This window comes from Protomyctophum bolini, assembly GCF_963924005.1.
Source record: "Protomyctophum bolini genome assembly, chromosome: 6".
NCBI lineage: Eukaryota > Metazoa > Chordata > Actinopteri > Myctophiformes > Myctophidae > Protomyctophum > Protomyctophum bolini.
Window position 1 is genome coordinate 47,841,168 of NC_137867.1, and position 27,138 is coordinate 47,868,305.

At 44.3% G+C, this 27,138-nt stretch overlaps 1 protein-coding gene across 1 annotated transcript; it reads right to left on the minus strand.

Moving 5' to 3' along the window:
- Positions 1-3,252: 3,252 nt before the first annotated feature.
- Positions 3,253-25,385, minus strand: ash2l (ash2 like, histone lysine methyltransferase complex subunit). Its single transcript, XM_080766079.1, has 17 exons — positions 25,334-25,385; positions 21,547-21,613; positions 20,145-20,290; positions 19,387-19,475; positions 18,082-18,176; positions 17,478-17,573; positions 15,589-15,684; positions 15,144-15,219; positions 13,975-13,992; positions 9,443-9,548; positions 8,316-8,533; positions 7,267-7,434; positions 5,839-6,032; positions 4,999-5,091; positions 4,398-4,496; positions 4,125-4,184; positions 3,253-3,489 (listed from the first exon to the last, which is right to left on the minus strand). The coding sequence occupies exons 2-17, from the start codon at positions 21,580-21,582 to the stop codon at positions 3,382-3,384; spliced, it is 1,698 nt and encodes a 565-aa protein (XP_080622205.1). The 5' UTR covers positions 21,583-21,613; positions 25,334-25,385; the 3' UTR covers positions 3,253-3,381.
- Positions 25,386-27,138: the final 1,753 nt, after the last annotated feature.

Here is a 27,138-nt window from a genome sequence, read left to right on the forward strand (position 1 = left end):
GTGACATGTCAAACTAGGGGGGTTTTCACGATTCTGAATCCATTCCAAGCATTTGTTTTGCACGAAAAACGGGGGGTGCATACTTAGTTTAGACATAGTCATTGGTTAAGGTTAGGTTTAGGTTTAAGTGGCTATTGCCAAATTTAGGCTAAGGGCCGATTCATACTCCTATTTTACCGCTGTTTCGGCGCTGTAGTGCCGAAATGATTTCGGCTCGTCAGAAATTTTCAGTAGCACCGAAGAGACGACTTTAAGACGATAACCTCCCCCCCCGAACCTCAAATGACGTCAAATTGTAGGCTCTACAGCGCCGAACCGACTTTTATTTCGGAGTATGAATCGGCCCTAAGGAGTGTTTTTAATTTTTAACACAAATAAAAAGTAGGCCATGATATCACAGGTCCCGTCCAATTTTGCTGATAATAATAATAATAGTATTAATGTCCGTCCTGGGCTCCGAGCGTCACTAATCGACAGGACGGAGACCTCCGTCTAAGACACTCGGGGTGTTAACAGACTATTGAAAAACATAATATGCTCAAACTGTTGGGTAAAAGGACGTCCTCGTATTTAAATACACTTTTTTCTTTTGCTTGTTACTGCTGTTACTGCTGTTACACACACTACACTGATTAAATGAAATGTCTTCATCTTTGTACTAATAAAGAAAAGAAAAGGGGAAATAAACCTTTTTCCATGTACTTTTTTTTATTTAACCAGGAATATAAACCAGTTGCAAACTTTACAACTGAACAGCATTAATATTTTTATATATAAAAAAAACAAAGAAAATAAATTCACAAAGACAATAAACATTTCTCATCAGACGTCAGAGTCCACTGTTTGTTCAGAACAGGAAAAGGCCGGACAGAGAGGAGAGAGGCTCAAACACTAGCAGATAGCAGATCTACAAGCTCGTAGCGCGCCACCGAGTGGCGCGCTACGAGCTTGTAGGTCTGCTATCTTTTGAAAAAAATCGAATAACGACCGACACAGAAACATGGCTTTTTCAGAAAAACTGTCTGGATGTAGAAGACAATTTTTTTAGAATCTGATCTCAGGTCAGCATGGGTTAAACTAAGGACATCATTTTTAGAGCTTCAAACATCACGGTGTCAACAGACCTGAGACCATCAGATTCAGACAGGCCTGTCTTTGAACAGAAGGAGGGAGGGAGCCAGTGCAATGTCTAAATTCTGCCTTGTTTATATTTAATTGACTAAAAAACATCTCTTTTGTAAAATAAACTAAAAGACAAACGTGATATGCCCATGAGTCACATTTGGTGGTCCTTTTTGACTGACACCTAGTTTAAAATAAGAATTGAGTGAACAGAATGTCAATACGAAGCAACTGAACAGCACCTTATTTCAATGGTGGTGGATGGAAAGAGAGAGAGAGAGAGAGAGAGAGAGAGGATTTTTGTCCAACCATGAAAGGGCAACCAACGGGTGCGAAGTGCACTGATCCGTTTGGTAAACAAGGCCGGTCCGAGACCCGTTTCACTTCCTGCTTTATTATGTTCAGTGCCGGGAGTCTGGGAAATGTGGCGTTTAAAAAATAAGAGCTCAAATGGGGAAAAATGCTGGCGTGAATTAGATCATAATTTGTCAATAGATGCTAAGTGTTAACCCCATTCTGGACGGGAAACCCTTTTTGGTGTTTTTATTTATATGTTACTTTTAGCTATTGAAGAATATTGAGGGGGGGGTCCCTGGAACATCATCATTTCAGATGGAGGTCAGAGGCCAATTACATATAATTTTTTTGGGGTCCTTGACCAATATAGAAACATGAGGGTTTTTCAGCAAACTGTCATAATTTAGAAGACATTTGTAGAATCTGCTGTCAGTCTTAAATGGGTTAACCGTTTTGTTTTTTGTATTGTCTTGGTGTAATGTGCTCTGTGTTGTTTTTGATGTGGGTGTTGAACAGATTGTGAAGACAAATATCCTTCGGGTTACGCCGCGGACAAAGCCAACTCGGATCGTGACAAATCATGACAATGAACACAATGTTTTGGGGCCGATCAAATAATTTATAAGACGAAAAACAAAACAAATAGTGTTGTCTTTCCTGCCTTTATTTTCTTCTTTCCAACCCATTTAGGCCTGAGGCCGATTCTTAAAAACGCCTCTAAATCCTGACCTAAGGTTTCTGAAAAACTTCAAATATTTATATAGCAGAATCAAAATGTTTACATTTTTGAATACTGTACATACTGTACAGAACCCAAATATGGGTTCCCGATCTGAGTGGGTAAAAAACACCAAAATGGGTTCCTTGCCCAGAATGGGCTAATGATTTGATCGGCCCAAAACATTGTGTTCATTGTCATGATTTGTCACGATCCGAGTTGGCTTTGTCCAGCGGCGTAACCGTCTTTAAATAAATACTTTAAGAAAAGCCTATGGGGTAAAATGCATTGGGATTCATTTCCTGGGCCACTCGTCGTTCTGAAAGGGGGCGGGACTGCGACGCTCTAGATTAAAACAGAACATATTGGGATACCAATTCCATCCAAACAAGAGAGAGAACTCCAGACTTCAGTCAGAGAGAACAGTACGTAGGATAAACGAGTAAAAAAAAGAATTGGAACAGACAAAACGTGAAAATTGGCACTGGAGCGTTATAAAAATTGAAAGGTGATAAATTAACTCTGCCCTCCTGATTGTATATACGATCGGTATCCCCGACCTGGCAATGTTTTAAGAGTTGGAGAAATGGCGGAGACGACTGTTAATGAACACAAAAAACATGAATTGCAATAATTTCTATCATCATAATTGTGTCCACCAGCCGAAGGCATGAGGAGAGTATGTTTTTGCACACGTCCGTCCGTTACCAGCTAATCTCCAGCACCATTAACCCGGTCGATGCCAAACTTTACACACACACACACACACACACACACACACACACTCCCTGGATGCCAACGATGAACCTCTGCCCCCAAATGTTCCAGAACGGCCTGTTATAGCGCCACCATGAGGCAGCTTATCACCTTTTTTGTATTATCTGCAGCTTTAAACTTTAAAAAAAACCTTTTTCTTTTCCTTTCAAAACACATCACTTCCACCCACTTTAAACCATTCTGAACGGGAACTCCTATTTGGTGTTAGCATTGTGTTATGCTTTAGCTATTGAAAAATAGCAGACCTACAAGCTCATAGCGCGCCACTCGGTGGCGTGCTATGAGCTTGTAGGTCTGCTATTTTTTTGAAAAATCGAAGAACGACTGACATTTTTTAGAATCTGATCTCACGTTGTGTTGTGTGTGTATAATGCATACGTGACGTCCAATGCAAATGTGTGCTGCCCGCCCCTAACTACAGAGAGAGAGAGAGAGAGTGTGTGTGTGTGGTGCCCAGGGGGGGGGGCTCACCCCTCCCAGGGGGGGCTGCGTCTCCCGTCCACATCCGTCTCAACGTGGTACAGCATGTCAGCCAACGTGTGCTCGATCACGGCTCCCCAGCCCATGTCGCTCATCTGAAGACCACAACACACACACACACACACACACACACACACACACACACACACCAACAAAACAATATGACAGTCAGTGTACGGTTACAATAATGATGATGAGTTGCATTTTTATAGCGCTTTTCCAAGTGCTCAAAGCGCTTTATACAATGGTTCATTCATTCATTCATACATAGGGAGGTGAAGTGGTCGAACAGTCGACGCCTGCAGCGTCCTCACTTCCCACATTCACACACCGACGGTGGCGAGCTCACACCGACCAATAACTCATTAGAGGCAACGTAGGGTTCAGTGTCTTTGCCAAAAGGACACTTTGACATGTAGACAGGAGGAGCTGGGATTCGAACCGCCGACCCAGGGATCATTTTTAGATCATTTTTAGAAAAACAAAACAAATAGTGTTGTCTCCTGTCTTTATTTTCTTCTTTCTAATGATTTGATCGGCCCCAAAATATTGTGTTCATTGTCATGATTTGTCACGATCCGAGTTGGCTTTGTCCGCGGCGTAACCGTCTTTAAATAAATACTTTAAGAAAAGCCTATGGGAAAAATGCATTGGGATTCATTTCCTGGGCCACTCGTCGTTCTGAAAGGGGGCGGGACTGCGACGCTCTATAGCATAGCGTGCTACTCACCGGCTGGTACTTTATGTCCTTGGGAGGATGCTTGAAATGTGGGCCGAAGTTAACAGACACCTGTCGACAAAAAGGAAAGCCTTCATTAACCCATTCTGACCTGAGATCAGATTATATAAATGTTCTTCTACATCCTGACAGTTTTCTGAAAAAGCTATGTTTCTATGTCAGTCGTTCTTTGCGAAAATAGCAGACCTACAAGCTCGTAGCGCGCCACTCGGTGGCGCGCTTGTAGATCTGCAGCTTGTAGATCTGCTGTGTGTGTGTACGTACCGTGCAGCCCTTGTAGAGGGAGATGGCGGGGAAATAGAGGCCTTCGAAGAGGTTCTCATAGGCCACGCCCTGGCTCGCCCCGTTCTTATAGAAGATCATCTGGAAGGAGAGGAGAGGAGAGGAGAGGAGAGGAGAGGAGAGGAGAGGAGAGGAGAGGAGAGGATACATAGGGTTTAATACAGCAAGGGAGAGGGGAGGGGAGGAGAGGATGGGGAGGAGAGGAGAGGAAAGGAAAAGAGGGTGGGTAGAATCATTGTAAATCTGAATTGCCTTTTTGGTTATGGAGCTAAATTCAATTGGAATACAGCAGCGGTCTCTTCAACAGGGAGGTCCGCAGAGATACTGAGGGTGTCTTCAGTATCTCTTCTATATTAACCACTTTTATATCTACACTCTTGCTTTTAATTGATCTTTAATTGATTGAATCTTTGGTTATTCATGTCCTCACTGTATTGCATTACTGCTATTATTTTAATGTTTTGTGCTAAAGCCGGGGTCCTTGGCCCCTGGAATAACAGTGTTTTCACCGACCTTGGGGCCCCTGGAATAACAGTGTTTTCACCGACCTTGGGGCCCCTGGAATAACAGTGTTTTCACCGACCTTGCTGGGAGTGACGACCTTGAGACCTTTCTCTGCTTTGTCCAAGTAGTCCTTCTCTTCAAAGTACAGGTAGCTCTTGAACTTAATCAGTGCCTGAAATCACAACATAACGTACAGGTTGAACTTTGTAAGTCTCCTAGGGTTGTACCTTGTCTTTGTAAGTCTCCTAGGGTTGTACCTTGTCTTTGTAAGTCTCCTAGGGTTGTACCGTGTCTTTGTAAGTCTCCTAGGGTTGTAACTTGTCTTTGTAAGTGCCCTAGGGTTGTACCTTGTCTTTGTAAGTCTCCTAGGGTTGTACCGTGTCTTTGTAAGTCTCCTAGGGTTGTACCGTGTCTTTGTAAGTGTCCTAGGGTTGTAACTTGTCTTTGTAAGTCTCCTAGGGTTGTACCGTGTCTTTGTAAGTGCCCTAGGGTTGTACTGTGTCTTTGTAAGTGCCCTAGGGTTGTACCGTGTCTTTGTAAGTGTCCTATAGGGTTGTACCGTGTCTTTGTAAGTCTCCTAGGGTTGTAACTTGTCTTTGTAAGTCTCCTAGGGTTGTAACTTGTCTTTGTAAGTCTCCTAGGGTTGTACCTTGTCTTTGTAAGTGTCTTAGGGTGGTACCTTGTCTTTGTAAGTGCCCTAGGGTGGTACCTTGTCTTTGTAAGTCTCCTAGTGTTGTACCTTGTCTTTGTAAGTCTCCTAGGGTTGTACAGTGTCTTTGTAAGTCTCCTAGGGTTGTACCTTGTCTTTGTAAGTATCCTAGGGTTGTACTGTGTCTTTGTAAGTCTCCTAGGGTTGTAACTTGTCTTTGTAAGTCTCCTAGGGTTGTACCGTGTCTTTGTAAGTGTCCTAGTGTTGTACCTTGTCTTTGTAAGTGTCCGGCAGAGCTTTGGCGGTCTCTGTTCCGTCGGGCATCTCGATGAAGAAGCCCAGCGTGTCTCCCTGGCCGTAGGCCGAGGAGTAGTGCTTCCCCATGGACTGGTGGAACTTGGTGCCCTTCTTGCTGCGCCACGAGTAGCTGAACTTGTCGTAGCCCAGAGGAGCCTGCAGGTTACCTGTCAGGAGAAGAAGGAGACAGACAGACAGGGTTAATAATAATAATAATAATAATAATAATAAAACTTTATTTGTATAGGACCTTTCATGACATGAAATGCAGCTCAAAGTGCTTTACAGAACAATGGAGAATAAAAGAAAAGCAAGGCAACAACATTAAGAACAAGCAGTAATGCAATACAGTGAGGACATGAATAACAAAAATAAATAAAAGATCAATTAAAAGCAATGTTGTAGAAGTGGGTCTTGAGCTGAGCTTTAAAAATGTCTCCAGAGGCTGCCTGTGGAAGGTACAGTGGGAGCTTGTTCCATGCCGACGGCCCGTAGAAGCAGAAAGCTGCTTCCCCGTATTTTTAAGTTGCCATTTTGTTAGGCAAAGCGAGCAGGCCAGCAGTGGAAGACCTTAGGGGGCGGTTTGGGACATATTTAGGCAGGCAGTTATGTAGGTAGGAAGGTGCGAGACCATTGAGAGCTTTATAGACAAGTAAAATAATTTTAAAATCAATCCTAAAAACAACTGGAAGCCAGTGCAGTGATGCCAAAACTGGAGTAATATGTTCTCTCATCTTAGTTAGTTCTAGTTAAAACTCTGGTTAGTAGCTGAACTTGTCGTAGCCCAGAGGAGCCTGCAGGTTACCTGTCAGGAGAAGAAGGAGACAGACAGACAGACATTGTGTGTGTGTGTGTGTGTGTGTGTGTGTGTACCTAGCGGTTGGGACCAGCCCAGCCGGGCGGCGGTATCAGTGTGTGTGTGTGTGTGTGTGTGTGTGTGCGTACCTAGCGGTTGGGACCAGCCCAGCCGGGCGGCGGTATCAGTGTGTGTGTGTGTGTGTACCTAGCGGTTGGGACCAGCCCAGCCGGGCGGCGGTACCAGTGTGTGTGTGTGTGTGTGTGTGTGTGTGTGTGTGTGTGTGTGTGTGTGTGTGTACCTAGCGGTTGGGACCAGCCCAGCCGGGCAGCGGTATCAGTGTGTGTGTGTGTGTGTGTGTGTGTGTGTACCTAGCGGTTGGGACCAGCCCAGCCGGGCGGCGGTACCAGTGTGTGTGTGTGTGTGTGTGTGTGTGTGTGTGTGTGTACCTAGCGGTTGGGACCAGCCCAGCCGGGCGGCGGTACCAGTGTGTGTGTGTGTGTGTGTGTGTGTGTGTGTGTGTGTGTGTGTACCTAGCGGTTGGGACCAGCCCAGCCGGGCGGCGGTATCAGTGTGTGTGTGTGTGTGTGTGTGTGTGTGTGTACCTAGCGGTTGGGACCAGCCCAGCCGGGCCGCGGTATCCGGGGGCATCTCGTCCACAGACACCTCAAAGAACCAGGATCCCTTGCGGACGCCGTGCGACGCTCTGACCATGGAGTAGCCCTTCTCCCCCGTCACCGTCAGGCGGTCGTCAGAGATCTTCAGCTGCGGCGCTGGAAAACAACGTAAAGTACGTTATATTTATATACATACACGGGTGCCGCTGCGTCGTCAAAATTGCCGTTGATTGGTAGATCAACGGCATATGGATGGAGGCGCATTTGCGCACCAACTGAGAGACAAGGGATTTAGAGAATGCCGACAGGCATTCAAAAGGACGTCATGAGATGACTCAAATAAAACTAGTGTTGACTAATCATTACATCATTACTAAATCATTGACGAGGCAGTTTCTGCAACAGGAAGTCCATTTCACTTGTAAACCAGCTACGATGGATGAGCTGTCAAAGGGCTAGTCGCTAAACCACGTCAGCGACCATGTTTACAATATATCACTTGGACAATGTAGGTTACACACGGCGATACCTATCGGTATCGGACCTATCGGTATCAGCCGATCATGAGAAAAACAAGCAGCACCCTCTACAGGCACAGAGAGGTTATTATTAAGTGTGTGTGATGATACCTCTGTCGTGTAAGGCCAGCAGAACCCTCTACAGGCACAGAGAGGTTATTAAGTGTGTGTGATGATACCTCTGTCGTGTAAGGCCAGCAGAACCCTCTACAGGCACAGAGAGGTTATTAAGTGTGTGTGATGATACCTCTGTCGTGTAAGGCCAGCAGAACCCTCTACAGGCACAGAGAGGTTATTAAGTGAGTGTGTGATACCTCTGTCGTGCAAGGCCAGCAGAACCCTCTACAGGCACAGAGCGGTTATTAAGTGTGTGTGATGATACCTCTGTCGTGTAAGGCCAGCAGCACCCTCTACAGGCACAGAGAGGTTATTAAGTGTGTGTGTGATGATACCTCTGTCGTGTAAGGCCAGCAGCACCCTCTACAGGCACAGAGAGGTTATTAAGTGAGTGTGTGATACCTCTGTCGTGTAAGGCCAGCAGAACCCTCTCGTAGAGGCAGGCCCGGTACAGATCCCCCGGGATGGGCTTCCCGGCCCAGCAGTCCAGCTCCAGCTTCTCCGGGTCCGGGGCGTGGGGGTCCGGCTCCGCCAGGATGTAGCGGTAGCCGTCCTTGTTGAACGGGTGCTCCAGCGGGTATCCGTGGGGCGGCAGGCGCTGGGCCGAGAACAGAGGGTCACTGCAGAGAGAGGACAGAACTTAAAACAGGATAGATACCATTCTGCCAGGTGGCCAGCAGATGGGGTCATTGCCCGTGCCAGCCTATTTGTATATAAGAAAACACTATAGTGGCCCCTCTGGAGTGAGTGTGGAACTATAGTGGCCCTCTGGAGTGAGTGTGGAACTATAGTGGCCCTCTGGAGTGAGTGTGGAACTATAGTGGCCCTCTGGAGTGAGTGTGGAACTACAGTGGCCCTCTGGAGTGAGTGTGGAACTATAGTGGCCCTCTGGAGTGAGTGTGGAACTAGAGTAGCTCTCTGCAGTGAGTGTGGAACTATAGTGGCCCTCTGGAGTGAGTGTGGAACTATAGTGGCCCCTCTGGAGTGAGTGTGGAACTATAGTGGCCCTCTGGAGTGAGTGTGGAACTATAGTGGCCCTCTGGAGTGAGTGTGGAACTATAGTGGCCCTCTGGAGTGAGTGTGGAACTATAGTGGCCCTCTGGAGTGAGTGTGGAACTAGAGTAGCTCTCTGCAGTGAGTGTGGAACTATAGTGGCCCTCTGGAGTGAGTGTGGAACTATAGTGGCCCCTCTGGAGTGAGTGTGGAACTATAGTGGCCCCTCTGGAGTGAGTGTGGAACTATAGTGGCCCTCTGGAGTGAGTGTGGAACTATAGTGGCCCCTCTGGAGTGAGTGTGGAACTATAGTGGCTTGTAAATCTGCTATTTTCAGCATGAAACAAGTGTAAAATGACTTGTCTTATACTCTCGTCCACTAGTCCCTTCCTAACATTTTTACGACATTGTCAATACATTTCGTCTTAGTTTTAGTCATCATAGCTCAGTTTTCATTCAGTTTTCTACCTCAGTGAAAAAAGGTTGTCGATGAACATTTCTCGTCTTAAGTTTTAGTCGAGGAAAACAACACTGACCTGCGCGTCCTCTTGGCTCCGCCTCCCGCCGTGGCTCCTTCCTGTTGCTGCTGCTGCTTCCGCTTGGCGCCACGCCCCTTCCCTGGCCCCGCCCCCGCCAGGGCGCCTTCAGAACCAGAACCAAACACAGAACCTCGTTACGTTACGTTATTACGCATAAGGTACTTTTTGCCTCTAAAACCTGTGTCGTCTCCATTTATTTGCACCTTTTAATGCTTGGTATCCCATTTTCATTCATGTTGTGTTACTCTAGCCTCTAGACTTTGCTAATATAAGGGTTTCGTAACAGTTATGCTACCGCACGGAAAAAAGCAACAACAAGCAGCATACGTACTAACTAAAGGACACAATCATGCGCGATTGTGCGTGCGGGCAAACACACATGCGCACACAGTGACGGCACCAAATTTGTCAAGATTGTCATAGGTTGACAGCAGACGCAAAGACAGGCAGGGATTGGTCTATGTTGCATCATGTGCCACATCAAGAGCGACATAAAGTGCCACCTCGGGGCACGGGTCTCCACCGGGGAAGGGCAGGTTGTGGCCTCCTGGTGGCGCTATAACCTCGGGGCACGGGTCTCCACCGGGGAAGGGCAGGTTGTGGCCTCCTGGTGGCGCTATAACCTCGGGGCACAGGTCTCCACCAGGGCAGGGCAGGTCGTGGCCTCCTGGTGGCGCTATAACCTCGGGGCACGGGTCTCCACCGGGGCAGGTCAGGTCGTGGCCTCCTGGTGGCGCTATAACCTCGGGGCACGGGTCTCCACCGGGGCAGGGCAGGTTGTGGCCTCCTGGTGGCGCTATAACCTCGGGGCACAGGTCTCCACCAGGGCAGGGCAGGTTGTGGCCTCCTGGTGGTGCTATAATAGGCCAATGTGAAAAGGGTGCCATTTCTTCTTACGCCTTTGGATGGCAATCGGATGATTTGAGGCTTTTTGTTCAAAACGGGCCAATCCTGCAAAACTTTGAAAGCCAATGTTAGCCAATTAGGAGACGGAATATGAAATATGGGACAGATCCGTCTTGAACACATGACTATAGAGATAGTGTGTAACGATTTGCGGGATTTTTGGACAGAATCTGGAAGAGTAAAAATCAAAAAATCAATATCCTCAATATCATTCTGTGTTGGAATAGAAGGCCATTGAGAACGCCTCTTCTTCGCTACCATTTTGCTCAGAAATGCCCTCCATCTTCCTCCTAAAGGTTGCCCTGCTTGAATAATTAATGTGCCGTACTGTGTACATTACAGAAATCTATTCACATCTACTCTACAGTACTGGGAGAGTGAAATAAACGGTGCCATTTTATTCACCCATCATTTTATTTATTTGTTCTTCTTCTAACCAGTAAAACCCTTTTGAAAGCTTCCCCGGTCAGAAACAAGTAAATAATATCGTCCCCGATAACGACAACGTTTGTGCGTCCCAAAAACATAACGTAGCCGATCTACGAGGTCACGTTGCTTTGTAGATCTGCTATGTTCGTCATAATATAGCGAAACAACGGCTTCTACACGTGTTTGAGAAGGCCGAGTAGTAGTAGGGGTGTCGCATCGATTCGAATTAAGAGTCGCGATTTCCAAAAATCGGTTACATTTACAGTAGTTTTCACTACATGGTGTTTGAGATATGAAATGTAAGCTCCCCCCATCACAGTCAGGTTATGATAAGCCAAAAACAACATAGAATGATATCATAATGTTATGCAGCAGTCGTTACTTGGAATGACACCAAAGATAATCTTTAGATTAGAACATTCAACAAGATTCCTTCCTGCACATAATTAAAATTATACCAAAAGGTTCAAATTACATTTATATACCTGTCCTGTATATCAAAAAAACAAGCCAACCAGAAGCCTGGAAACAATGGATTTTCTAACTAGGGATGCACCGAAAGGGAAATTCGAATACGATTACTTTTTTTCCCCACCATTGCTGTCATGGCCGTACCTTAAAGCTACCTGATTTATGGCAAAATAAATGGTTATGGCAAAATAATAATCACTATTATGGGTCCATAAAACATTTATTCAGCTCTTTTGAATGCATTAATTGCATACACTATTCGCCGGTGATATATTTTCTGCCTATTCAGGCCCGAAAATGCGCATTTTTAGCCCCATTTTCTGCCGAATATTTTCTGCGGCCGAATATTCGGTACATCTCTAATAGAAGCCGCAGGGGGTCCGATACAGAAAGGCACAGATTGGGAGGAGGAGGAGGAGCAGGAATGACACCAATTAGTATCGGATGAAAGCCAACAACAGATCCAAAACGGCACCCTATACCTACTCCAGTGTTGTTTTCGTCGACTAAAACGAAGACGAAAAATGTTCGTCGACTACCTTTTTCCACTGACAAAAACGAATGGAAACTAAATGAAAACTAAGCTATGATGACTAAAACTATAAGACTAAATATACTGACAATTTCGTCGACAAATAAAATCTAGACTAAAATGTTAGGAAGGGACTAGTGGACAACAGATCCAGTATAAGTCATTTTACACTTGGTTGCATGCTGAAAATAACCGATCTACAAGCTGTGAGCTTGTAGATCGGCTATTTTCAGCAAGTGTAAAAACACTCATTATGACGGCATCAAGACCCGCCAAATTATTATGACATTTAGTCGACTAAAACTAGACTAACACTAAGACATTTCAGGTGACTAAAATGAAGTTTCAGTCCAAAGACTCATTAAACTAAAATAGAAATTTGCTGCCAAAAACAACACTGACCTACTCACACCTGGATGTGAAGACAGAGTGCCATTTGAGACGGGCAGACGTTTTCCAAAACCAATCAGCAACAAGCCAGAGGATGAGGCGCAGACATAAATCCACCAATAAGAGGGGAGAAAGCTTTGTGTGTGGGGGGGGGGGGGGGGGGGGGGCAACCAATCATAATGCAGAGGAGCAGCGTAGCGTAGACAGGGAGGTTACAACTGGAGCCGGATGAAGTTGACCGTTGATTTTTGATTTAAATTTTCATGCAATGAGGACCAGTGTTGTTTTTGTCCACTAACTTTTTTTTAACCCATTCTGACCTGAGATCAGATTCTAAAAAAAAATGTCTATTACATCCTGACAGTTTCATTATTAACCCATTCTGACCTGAGATCAGATTAAAAAAATGTCGCTATGAGCTTGTAGATCTGCTATTTTTCAATAGCTAAAGCATAACATGATGCCAACACCAAAATGGGTTCCCGTTCAGAATGGGTTAACTGACGAAAACTAAATGGAAAATAAATGAAAAAATAAGCTATGGTGACTCAAACTAAATGTATTGACAATTTTCCTAAAAACAAATAAAAACGAGACTAGAATGTTAGGGACTAGTGGACAAGAGATCCAGTACAAGTCATTTGTGAGCTTGTAGATCAGCTATTTTCAGCAAGTGTGAAAATAGTCATTACGCCGGCCTCAAAGCCTGCCAAAATACATTTAGACTAAAACAAAGTGAAAACTAATCAAGATACTAAAACTAAAACATAAATTTGCTGCCAAAAACAACACTGATGGAGACAGGTCTATACAAGCATGACAAGAGCTTGCTATTTCTTTAATGTCCACATAAAATGAACAGTGATTAGGACGTCTTCTGCAGAGCGCTCTGGCTGGCCGCCATCGCTGGCCAGGTGGGCGTTTTTGCAAGAAACTAAAATAATTGATTTTGTCCATAATAATAATAATAATCACCCAGTCCTGAATTGGACATTGTTTTTAAGCTCGGGGGGGGGGGGGGGGGGGCAACTTCGTCTTCTGTCCAGAGAGGGTTACAGGAAGCAGCGCACACACACACACACACACACACACACACACACACCCGCACACAGATGCCTTTTTCCACCGCTTGGTTCCTCAACGGGAACCGGTTCAGTTCTTTGTGGTTCTGAGTCCATGAGCCCAGAGCTCCAACATTGGAATGTTAACCCATTTTGACCTGAGATCAGATTCTAAAAAAATGTCTTCTACATCCTGACAGTTTTCTGAAAAAGCCATGTTTCTATGTCAGTCGTTGTTCGATTTTTCAAAAATAGCAGACCTACAAGCTCGTAGCGCGCCACTCGGTGGCGCGCTACGAGCTTGTAGATCTGCTATTTTTCAATAGCTAAATTATAACAATGTTTAAAAACACCAAAAAGGGGTTCCCGCTCCAAAATGGGTTAATTATGAATTGAGTGGAGCAAAACCATACCTATATTAGATTGTTTATAGGATCAATATAAGTAAATTAAATTAATATATGATAACACTTCCACAGTATAGTAGCTTTTTTCATATATTCTATGTTTTGCATTATATTTTCGAAACAGGGGTAAAATAGGAGTACGAATCGGCCCCAAAGAGAACCAAAAATAACTGAACCGGTTCCCATTGGGAACCAACCGATGGGGGGGAAAGGGGTCACATGGTCTTCTATCCAGAGCGTTGCCAGGAGGATGCAGCACACACACACACGCATTGCACACATGGTTCAAAACGCTACGTATATATGTATATATATATGTATATATATATTCACCTGAGAAGGTTGATCCACCTGGAACACAATGCACAACACTTAGACCCACAGTGACCTGGAACATTGTCTTAGGTCACATTCACACCTAATACTTAAGGCCTATTCATAGTCTAGATTTTCAGTGGTGAGGTGACCTGCACCGCTCCGGTGGTGAGGTGACCACCGCTCCGGTGGTGAGCTGACCACCGCTCCGGGGATGAGGTGACCACCGCTCCGGTGGTGAGCTGACCACCGCTCCGGTGGTGAGCTGACCACCGCTCCGGTGGTGAGCTGACCACCGGAGCTGAAATAACCTTGAGCGGTGGTGAGTAAAAACAGAGAGAAGGGCTGGAGCGGTGGCGGTGGTTTGCTCTTCACCGCGGCTCAGTGATGTCATGTTGTAGTTCGGTGGTCACCTCAGTGACGTCATGTTGTAGTTCGGTGGTCACCTCACCACCGAAAATCCAGACTATGTATGAGCCTTTAGGTGGACTCGATGCGAAGGGGCGGAGAGGTTCTTGCATATTTAACCCATTTTGGACTGATGTCGATTTAAAAAATAAAAAAGGCTTCTAAATCCTGACAGTTTTCTGAAAAACCCATGTTTCTATGTCAGTGGTGCTCAACCTTTTTCATGTCAAGGACCCCCAGAATTATCTTTATTAGGCCACAGACCCCCCCCCCCCCCCCCCCATATCAAAATATGTAGTTCCAGGGACCCCCACAGAAGCAAATATTTTAGTTAAAAATGTTCACTCTGAAAGAATATATATTCAAAGATCTGCGCGACATTTTCACGACTTTTCAAAAATAGCAGATCTACAAGCTCATAGCGCGCCACTCGGTGGCGCGCTATGAGCTTGTAGATCTGATATCTTCCATAATCTATATACTATCAGTTTAGAGTCAAAGCCAAAAAGGGGCTTAGTTGGATTGACCACATTTTGAGCATGAATGAATGGGGTTGGAACCACGTCATAAATATGGAGCCATACGTCATAGACCAGTGTGGTCCGGGGACCCCCAGGGGCCAATGGGGCCCGGGGACCCCCAGGGGTCATTGGGGCCCCCCAGGGGCCATTGGGGTCTGCCTGTGTCATTTTGACCCACCTCCTCATTGGCCTCTTGAGATAATTTTTTTTTTTAAATACAAAATAAATCGTTGAATGGCGATTGTTGCGAGGACTCACCATTTAGTCCTCCAACAGCAGGGGGAGCTGTGGTCTGTTTCTGGGTGTCGTACGAGGGCCCGATGTTCCCCAGGTCCTGTAGGAGGAGAACAAATGCGCACACTGTCAAATACACATTGTTTAAAGATGGGAGTGCCACAATCTTTCATGTGTTCATGTGTCTATGAGCCACTCTGAAGGCTAGCGTCAGAGTTTTGTATTCTGTGCGGGCGGGAGGACCGGGAGGCAGTGGAGGGGGGAGCGGAGATTAAGGGGGGAGACATGTGAGAATTTTTGGATGGTTGAAGACCAGGCGATCTGCGGCATTTTGGATCAATGTAGTCCTACAGGGCTGCGGGTCCTCCCGGTGGGGGCTCCTCACACCCTGGCAGAGCAGCCAGTAGGATACAAACAGCAGTGACTGACAACACAGAAAGGTGTGTGTAAATAAATAAAAAGTTATTACCTGATCCAACAGGCCGAACTTTGGATAGTCCTCCTCCGGGTCTTTGCTGCCGGGGTCCGGGTGTTCCTTCACCAGGAACACATCTCGCTCTTTGCTCTGGAAAAGTACCGACACGGAAGATTACATAAAGGAACACATCTCGCTCTTTGCTCTGGAACGCAGACGCAGAGAAACGTACCAATCAGGGGGATTGAACATGTAAAATGCTTAAGGCGAGGAGGGGATCTAAATAGATTATCGTTACAACGTGAATCCTTTTGGATTTACACTTTAAATACAATGTCCCCAAAGCCAAGGGAATGAACGAGGACTTCCCCATCAGCCACTTTTTATAATTTATTTATTGTATGCTGTATATAATGTGAATTGTTGCCCAAGTAATAATACCCGATTATGTGAATCACTGTCTTAGATTCTATAATAATCATGATGTCCTTTTGTCTTATTCCACTGTTGTGGTATTCAGTATTTTATCTAATGACCATGTAGTGTTGGTTCCACCCACTGACTAGTAACGTGACCTGTGGGTGTCTATTTAAGTGGGTGGATCACTGACATCTTGAGTTTGACCAGATGAAGAGCCTTGGCTCGAAACGTTGTCAATAAATGTATCTTTTGGAGCATATGAGTGTGCAGGTTTCCCTTCTCTTTTCATATGCAGAGAAAAGTACCGACATGGAAGATTACATAAAGGACTTCATGACTTTTTTCTAGTTATATAGAGGGGCATGGGCTTGCATAAAGTGAGGGGCAAATCGATTTGGCAAAAAGTGAGTTTAAGCCATTTTGACCTGAGATCAGATTCTAAAAACGTCTGTTTGAAAATGACAGTTTTCTGAAAAAGCAATGTTTCTATCATGTCAGTCGTTCTTTTCGATTTTTCAATAGCTAAAGCATAGCATAATGCCAACACCAAAAGGGGTTCCCGCCCCCAAAATGGGTTAACGTCATTTAATGCAATCAGACAGGACATTTCTGTTTGTATATTATGGGAAGTCTGTCAAGGTCAGAAAGTCGGGGGTTTTTTTGCCACTCGGTAAACGTTCCCGCATAACTCAGTAGGCGTTCCTGCATAAAACACGAAAAATGTTCGTCGAATACCTTTTTCCACTGACGAAAACGAAATGGAAACGAAATCAAAACTAAACAATGACTAAAACTAAATAAACAACAAATAAAAACTAGACAAAAATGTTAGGGAAGGAGCTAGCGGACAAGAGATTCAGTATAAGTCATTTAATACTCGGTTGCATGCTGAAAATAGTTAGCTTCCGACCATAATTAGATTCCGACCCTGGATAGCCCATCTCCCATGCTCAGGACTATTCTCCCAGGGTACCTCTTGTCCTATGTATATAGCTCCCAGCCTTATATATAAGGATTATTTATTATATGTTCCATGGTTGTTTTGTCTGTACAGTATGTATGTGTATAGTTTCATGTTACAAAGTGGACCACAATGGAAACAAGCGAAGGCTTTTTTGTGTCTAAGTCCATTTGGCGTTTTTTAAAATGATGTCATTCTTCTGTAATTTTCTTAAACTGCCAATAAAGTATTCTATCTATCTATCTATAAAATAGCAGATCTGCAACACCTTGCGGTGCGTTGTGGGCTTTTAGATCGGCTATTTTCAGCAAGTGAATGTCGGCATCAAAAGGCCCGCCTAAACACATTTTGTTTGACTAAATCAACTGTAGTTTTGGTCAACTAAAATCTAAAAACATTTAGTCGACTAAAACTAGACTAACAAGAACACATTCCAGGTGACTAAAATGAGACTTAAAATCAAACTTTTGCTGCCAAAAACAACACTGCAACAGTCTGGACCACGCGAGACTATACACAAAAACAGTACCCACTTTAACCCATGGAAAAAGAGCTAGGTTACCATGGTTTTCACAATGTTGTTGGGCCATGTGACCTTCCCTGGTCTCTGACGAGTGGTCATGCACTCCCAGTGCTTATCGATGAACGGGATGATGTCCTGCAACAACAACGTGAAACATTACAAGTTACAGCATTCATGTTTAACCTATTTAAAACCTGAGGACGATTCTACAGAAGTCTTCTAAATGTTGACAGTTTTCTGAAAAAGCTATGTTTCTATGTCAGTCGTCTGAAAATATGTTTGTTCCAGGGACCCCCCCCCCCCAAGAAGCACCTACAAGCTCGTAGCTATGAGCTTGTAGATCTGCTATTTTTCAATAGCTAAAGTACAACATAATGCTAAAAATCACACCCGTGTGACTGTGAACAGAGTGGTGCAACTCTTCCCCCTCTCTCTCTCTCGCTCTCATTAGCAGGCAGCAGTGCAGCACTGTCTCTCTCTCTCTCTGTGTGTCTGCATGGCACAACAGCGCCCCTACTGGTACTCATAAGGTTAACCACACATAGACACGGACATTGCTGTTCCTTGGAGTGGTTTTTGCACCACTCAAAAAACACCAAAAACCCCCAAAACTGTTTGTTTGTCTCTGGACCGACTGAACAACCTTGTCTTTGGAGAACATGGTCTTTGGGTGTTCCTCCTGGGTCCTGGACCGCCACGTCAGGTTAGCCAGAGCTGTCAGACACATCTCCTTAAGGTCTGGAACAAACAGAACAACAGACACATCTCCTTAAGGTCTGGAACAAACAGAACAACAGACACATCTCCTTAAGGTCTGGTACAAACAGAATGAAGTCAGGTTAGCCAGAGCTGTCAGACACATCTCCTTAAGGTCTGGAACAAACAGAACAACAGACACATCTCTTTAAGGTCTGGAACAAACAGAATGAAGTCAGGTTAGCCAGAGCTGTCAAACACATCTCCTTAAGGTCTGGAACAAACAGAATGAAGTCAGGTTAGCCAGAGCTGTCAGACACATCTCCTTAAGGTCTGGAACAAACAGAATGAAGTCAGGTTAGCCAGAGCTGTCAGACACATCTCCTTAAGGTCTGGAACAAACAGAACAACAGACACATCTCCTTAAGGTCTGGAACAAACAGAATGAAGTCAGGTTAGCCAGAGCTGTCAGACACATCTCCTTAAGGTCTGGAACAAACAGAATGAAGTCAGGTTAGCCAGAGCTGTCAGACACATCTCCTTAAGGTCTGGAACAAACAGAACAACAGACACATCTCCTTAAGGTCTGGAACAAACAGAATGAAGTCAGGTTAGCCAGAGCTGTCAGACACATCTCCTTAAGGTCTGGAACAAACAGAATGAAGTCAGGTTAGCCAGAGCTGTCAGACACATCTCCTTAAGGTCTGGAACAAACAGAACAACAGACACATCTCCTTAAGGTCTGGAACAAACAGAATGAAGTCAGGTTAGCCAGAGCTGTCAGACACATCTCCTTAAGGTCTGGAACAAACAGAATGAAGTCAGGTTAGCCAGAGCTGTCAGACACATCTCCTTAAGGTCTGGACTGGAACAAACAGAATGAAGTCCTTTAGCAAGAAGTCACAACAGCCATACCATTTGAAACACATTCAGGAGAGTAAACATTTTTCATAAATTATGCTACTGTGATAATTGATCACAGACTAATTATTATTATTTGTATTATATTAAAAAGGTGGGCAAAATAAGCTTTATGCTTCAGCCCATACCTTTTCGGTTAGAATAGTCGTTGCGTTGACTAAGAAATGTAAATGAAGCAATGTGAATTGCTTAATTTTAATTTTATTTATTTTTAAATGACCGAAATAAAGATTCAAACTCAAACTCAGCTATAAGACAACATGACATACATACAAACACCCGATTGTACAACTGATCCGTTCCACATCCACACATGAAGCTGAACACCTACTGGCTTGCTTCCGGAGGAAGTAGGTGTTTCCGCTGTGATGACACACGTTGCAGTGGAACACGTAGTTGGTCATGAAGGGAAGGCAAGTTCTAGAATGGAGAAAGACGGCAGTGAACAAAATGATACAAATATTTAAAAATAAATGTGTTTAAATGAAGGAATACTTCCATCGCCCTATAGTGCATGTGCATGTGATCTCAGGGGTGCAGTACTTTAGTTTTTGGTTTAGACTAGTCATTGGTTAGACCAGTCATTAGTCCTACAACTACAACCTATCTCAAACCCTCACGCTAAACCTAACCTTAACCCATGTCTAACCAATGACTAGTCTAAACTAAGTATGCACCCCGATCTCAGCTCATGTTGAACCACACTTTATCCAAGGCGCTTTACATAGATTGTGCATCAATTCACCCAGTCACCCAGTCACCCACACACAGATGGCAGCGGAAACCATGCAAGGCACCGACATGCTCTTCAGGAGCAATTTAGGGGTTCAGAGTCTTGCTCAAGGACACTTTGACACTAACTCTGGTCAGGTCTAAATGGTTTAACCCATTCTGACCCGAGATCAGATTCTAAAAATGTCTGCTTGAAAATGACAGTTTTCTGAAAAAGCTGTGTTTCTATGTCAGTCGTTCTTCGATTTTCAAAAATAGCTAAAGCATAACGTAATACTAACACCACAAAAGGGGCGAAGGAGTCGGCGGTGAACCACTTCATGGGTTAATATCTGAATAATAATAAACGTAACGTACGCCGTGTCGATGGCGAAGGTGTCGGCGGTGAACCACTTCATGCACAGAGCACACTGCAGCTCCACTTCGCCCAGCTGGCGCCCGCTCTCCTCGTCGCCCGACCCCGTCAGGGTGTCGGCGGCCTCGGAGCCTTCGCCCACCGTTTCCTGAAACAACAACAAACAACAACAAACAAACACCGTTTGGAGGTTTTATTTTTATTTTTTTAGAAGCAGTTTGTCTGAACCATATAGACTGTAAAGAAATATGGACAAAGCGTTCTCCGGTTCTGATATATGGACGTAAGATGATGCCTGTCAGTAAATCGCCATCTTTCTAGATCCGTTTGGGCCCAGCTGGCCCATTGGCTGGCCCAGACAACGAGGCGGGACTTCCCCCCCCCCCCCCCCCCTTCTTCTTCGTTAGTTTTACGGTAGCCACGCCCCTCAGAACATACTCGACTTTATGGTAATTATTTTAATAAATGGGACCATAGTTTTCCAAAAAGAATATTATGACATTAGAAATGAGACTTTAAACTAGTGACTGGAAGCAGAAAGTATTCATGACCATGTTTATTAAGGTAATACAGTCTAGGTGAAGTTGGGCCCAAATACATGGACCTCTATGGAGCTATGGGGGTTTTTTTGGGCCCAATGACAGCGCCACAACAGGCCATTATATGAACTTTCAGGAAGTCAGGATTTCCTACTGGCTTCACTGCCCCCCTGGTCTGAACACACACTTAACCCAAACAGCGGTGGGGCAGGATTTCATGAAATCAAAAAAGAAATAAATCAAAGAGATTCCATCAATTAGAAAACAAATGTTTAAGAAGTAGTGAAAACTAGAAAAAGTCTCCCGAGGGGCACATGTCTCCAACAGGGCAGGTCAGGTTGTGGCCTCCTGGTGGCGCTATAATAAGCCAATGTAAAAAGGGTGCAATTTCTTCTCATGCCTTGGATGGCAATTGGATGATTTGAGGCATTTTGTTCCAAAAATGTGTTTAGCAAAAATCCACCTGTTCACACAATCACACATCATGTAATGAGTCCCGGGATGGACTTTTAGAATGAGTCCCAGGGACTTTTTATGAGTCCCACTTCAACAATGTTAGGAGTCATATTTTGCCATTTTTTACAAATTGCAGCATTAAACTCCCATTTCATTTTATATGGTTATAATTCATGTAGAAAACAGAAGAAGAAATTATTATTATAACTAAAGCTAGCAAAATAAACAGTACAGTAGTGTACCAGAGGTGGTTTTATTGCGTCCCTTAACTATAAACTGCGTTTTGGGATGCAAAATGCACCCTATTTTAATCTCTGCATACAATATCAAAGCTAGTCGTTCTGGGAATTAAATGCCAAACATCAGGTGAGAATTGGAAAGCTCCAGAATGCATATTAGAAATAGTTACCGTTCCCTCTTTTCCATTGGATGACTCGGTGTCCATGTTAGCTGCTAGTTCACCAAATCCAGCATCACTGAAATAAATAGAAGAATATATAAAAGGTCATGACAGTTTCTTAAGCCATTCTGACCTGAGATCAGATTCATACGAGGTTTCCACTGGACACACACTGGTCTGATCAACCCATTCTGATTAACCCATTCTGACCAATGTCAGTCGTTCTTCGATTTTTCAAAAATAGCAGACCTACAAGCTCGTAGCGCGCCACTCGGTGGCGCGCTATGAGCTTGTAGATCTGCTATTTTTCAATAGCTAAAGCATAACATGATGCTAACCCCAAAATGGGTTCCCGTTCAGAATGGGTTAACGCATGGGCTGTGGGTGCTGGCGGCGTGTCCTCTCCTCCGCGTCACATCAGAGCCCATACCCGAGGCGGGGGTCGAAAGGGCCTTTCTGTGTGGAGTGTGCATGTTCTCCCCGTGTCCCCTAGGGTAGGTACCCTCACAAAAAACATGCAGTAGTAATCCTGGTCTCTAAACTGCCTCCCCCTGGCCAGCCGTGGTGCCTGATGGAGGGGAAAGGAACTGGTTGGAATAACGTGTTCCTTCCACGCGCTACGTCCAACCAGGGAAACTCCCCCCTGTCAGGTGTAAAGGAGCGACATGGACACTCCGGCATGAAGGAAGCATGAGTTCAAGTCCGTTGCTCTCCCCAGGTTGGTGGAGGGTGTGTAGAGCCCAGGATCACATTAGTTAATTGACACAGGGGTGAAAAATAGGTTACAAAACCGTGGTATAAAATATAATAATAATAATAATAATTGGGGTCCATGACGTAATGCATATCAAACTGGGGTCCTTGAAATAAAATAAATCACACCCGTGTGAAGTGAGGGGCGTTCTTATCATCGTACATCATCATAACGTAAAATTGTCACTTTTATGTCAATTTGCTCAGACACTATGACGCAAAATTATCCATTCATTGTTTGTGTAGGACGTTTGTGGACAGACACCAAAAGCAGGATATAGGAGGGGCTAGCGCCCATCAAAAATCTAATCTACGTCTTTAAAGAGCTGTCACAAAGAGTCAACTTTGTGTCTCCATAGAGAACCACTGCTGGCCATCAAAGTATTGGCTTAGGAATGTAAAAAAATATATCCAAGAATTCAAGTCTCCATGGGCTTAGGCTGACCTAAGTTCTTTTTAGTGGGGCACTGAAACCACTCCCTTAAGGAGCTATGTGTGTGGCTGGCTGGCTGCTGTGTGAAGTGAGGGGCGCTCTTATCATCATACATCATCTCATTCCGGGAAAAAAAATCACAATTTGCGTCCTCACATTCGTCTTCAATGTTTGTACACAAGCACTCAAAACTGGCCAATTGTCAATGGCATTCAATCTTTGTGCTAGGTCAATGTTTGTTTACACAAACAAACCCTCAAAGCTGGACAAACCTAAAAAAAAATGCTGCAATTTGTTTAAAAAAAAAGCTTTAGAACCTGTAAAACGTGTATATAACAACGCAATGAGACATAGCGCTGTTTACACAATGCTGTAACCGTTTAACTGTATATACTTTCCCCATTTTTAACAGCTTGATTATATTGTGACACTTGCACGTTTTCTCGTGCCAATAAAATGGTGCATTTGGTAAATAGTGCATATATATAGCGCCTTTATCCAAGGCGCTTTACATAGATATTGTGCATTACATTCACCCATTCATACACCGATGGCGGCGGAAACCATGCAAGGCACCAACCTGCACATCAGGAGCAATTAGGGATTCAGAGTCTTGCTCAAGGACACTCCGACACTAAGTCTGGGGGAGCCCGGGTTCGAACCATCCGGCCACTCTAACCCTGAGCCACCCCTTAACCCATTCTGAACGGGAACCCATTTTGGTGTTGGCATCATGTCATGCTTTAGCTATTGAAAAATAGCAGATCTACAAGCTCATAGCGCGCCACCGAGTGGCGCGCTACGAGCTTGTAGGTCTGCTATTTTTGTAAAAATCGAAGAAACGACTGACATTTTTATAATCTGATCTCAGGTCAGAACGGGTTAATCAGACCAGTGTGTGTCCAGTGGAAACCTCGTATGAATCTGATCTCAGGTCAGAATGGGTTAAAGCCCTTCAGAGACTATCCATTTTAAATTGAGAAATATTCTAAAGGAAGGTCAAATGTAAATAATAATGTAAACAGGGGAGGGAGACTACAGCATCATCTGCTTGCCTTAAAGGAGAATTCCATGCTAGAAGGCTTTCTTACCTTTCTTTGTAGTCGTTACGTCCCCACCAAAGAGGTCCAGGTATTTTTTTGTGCTTATGGTAGGGGAAATAGCCAATAAGGAGCTTTTGCACAAAGTAATACCTGGACCTCTTTGGTGGGGGACGTAACAACTACAAAGAAAGGTAAGAAAGCCCTTTAGTATGGAATTCTCCTTTAAATATGTCCGTTTTATTTTATTAATCCTGTGTGTTTGACTTTGATGAGGTCCTATAGTAACATTATTGTCTAAATATAAAGTTAATGTGGACACTTGACACTACATTGCCAGCGGTACTACTATTAAAGTAATGTTACATTTAGCAGCAGCAGCACGCAAGTTTTATGCTAATGATTGCAGGGTTTCTGGACCAGTGGTATCCCAACCTTTTTCATGTCAGGGACCCCCAAATTGGCACGCACTCATCAGCCCACGGACCCCCATTTGAAAAGATATGTCTGCAGGAAGAGAAGATTTTTTTTTCTCAGCCCGTTTCATTTCAAGAACCCCCTAGTTTGACATGCATTAGGGCTACTGACACCCCATTTAACGGCATTTCTACCTCTGGGACCCCAATTTATATTGTAAAATATAGTTACAGTACAGACCCATAAGGGTCCATTTGGTTCATATTGATTGATTGGAATATTTATTAACAGTTTGCAGAATTACAGTACATTTCAAGCACAAACTCAATACAAAGACTGTTAACTGTGAGTGGACGACCCAATAAAGCATTACACTCGTTTACAAGGGGGTCCACCTTGTTCAATTCATCAAAACATTTAGAGACGTACAAATAGACACTTCTATATAGTCAAAGAACAGAACAGGAATTCATCATAAAGGAAGCAAACAGGGAAAAGAAACATATACAGTGAGGGGAAAAAGTGATGTCTGAAGTGGGATTCGAACCCACGCCTCCAGGGGAGACTGCGACCTGAACGCAGCGCCTTAGACCGCTCGGCCATCCAGACTACTAGGCAACCACATGAGCACTTGACACCTGGTCGTTGTTTTTTTTGGGGGGGGGGGGGATAAATCTACTATATAGCTCATTGTGATGATTGTACTAGTTATGCTATTGTCAAAAGATTATTGGAAAATCTTTTATATTTATATTTTAATTTTCATATGCGGTTCTGCAAACAAATACATAATATTATTTTGTTTGGGGGTTCTTGACATGAACCACCTTGTTCAATTCATCAAAACATTTAGAGACCGATTATGACTAATTATCATTTAGCAGTGGGGAGACTGGGGACCCCCTGGAACTCCCTCAGGGACCCCTCTGTGGGAACCCGCTGTCCTGGACAACCCCATACATTAGCATTCATCTCATTCATCATGAATCAGGTGGCTATAGGCTAGCAGCTAGCCCAGATGCTACTTCTTCTCCTGCTATCTCTGACTCGTAACGGGAGGTCAGGTTTATATGAACACTTTATTATCTTATACACGGAGGGGGTTAATGTGACTAAAAGTGCGTCGCAACAACAATAAAACGTGTTTTGTTACCTCTCTGCAGGCTCTGCGTCCACAGCAGCAGCAACCTCCGCTCCGGACGACGCCATGTTGGATCCAATAACAATAAAACATAACGGGAAAATACCGCGAGACTCCGGCGAGAGGCGGTTGGGATGTTGTACTTCCGGGGTCGCGTGCGTCGAAAACGGCAGATCTGCAAGCTCTACGCGTCGCAACTGCAGCCGAGCCAAAGAGCTTGCAGATCTGCTGCTTTCAACAGCATACACATTTTTAAACAAAATAGACACGGGAAACCATGAAATATCAAATATTGAATCAACAAACAACATAAATAAATGAATTAATGAATAATTATTTTCTTTAAAAGAGAAGGCTGCTCACATTTCCAGTAAAAGCCTTCTTGTTCGGCTGCAATTCGAAACTGGCCCCTGTACGCTAATAAAAAAAATGATTACATTTTTCTTTTATGATAATTTTCTGTTCATATAAGTGTATCGTCTTTAATTCAGATAATTATCATGATGAATTGAAAATGGAGAACCCTGATGTAAACAAGTCTTGGTTTTCGTATGCAATGTAGCAGTTTTTGTATTGACTTTGTAGTTTGTATTGACTCGTTTGAAATGTACCAATTCTACATACTCAACCTCAAACCTCAAGCCATGCGGAATCTTAGGAAACTACCCCATCTGGTGGCCAACAAAGCAAAGTTACCATGTTTACCCAGGGTATTAAACTGGACTAAGCTCAAGAACTTGTTTACAGCCAGGCCCTGCTCATAGAACATTTCATGGTAGGGGTTCAATGCCTTGCTCGAGGGCACTTCAGCGGTGGTAATTTTAACGTACCAGTCCGGGGATAAAAAATAGCAACCTTCCGATATCAAGACCACTCCGCAAACCGTTCGGCCACCACTGCAAACTGGTCAAGCTCCTACTTGGCCTCACCCCCCGAACCCACCTCACCCCTGCCCACTTTGACAGGCTGGGATGGCTTAGGGTCGACGACAGAGTACAGCATCTTGCAATGGGTCTGGTCCACAAGATTCGATACACCAAGATATACCCATGTACCTGTCTAGATACTTCCTTAATGTAAACGAAGTCCACACCCACAACACCAGAGGGAGTGCAATAAACCATGTACAACCCAGATTCGGCACAAACAAGGGACTAAATTATTTTCGCTCCTATGCTATGCCACCAAAATGTGGAACGCCCTACCAACAGTCATTAAGACATGTGAATCCCTTGACTCCTTCAAAACCGCTCTCAAAGGGCACCTACGGACGGCTGCAATTAGAAACTGGGCCACGTAAAATCTAAATTTGGCCATATCCACTTGCCCAAATGTGCTGTGCTGATCATATCACATTTTTGTGATGACGGCTACGGCTATCGACGTTTTTAGGCCAAGGGGTGTTTTTTGTGGAAACTAATGCTTAAAATGGATTCAGAATCATGAAAAGCCACTAGTGTCACATGCTACTTAAAGTATGATGACACTTTGCCTTGTATTGGTTGTGTCTATGGTGACAATTAAATGACCAAATGAATAGGAAAAACACAAATAAAAAGTGTTTCATGACTCAATGACACCACAGGTTAACTTTACTGTGGAGCTTTTGGGCCTGTAGTGGCTCCCCAGCTACGATAGAGCTGAGCCCGGCTGTCAGGGCTGTTGTGGGCCGGGCCTTGGCTGGGCCGGGCCTACACCTACACAACGTTGTTCAAATGAACAATGCAAAATTAACTCAACCTAAAATGAACTAAAACTAAATAGAATTTGCGAAGTGTGACTGTGAAAGCATTTTAATTTCAGATGGAACCATATCT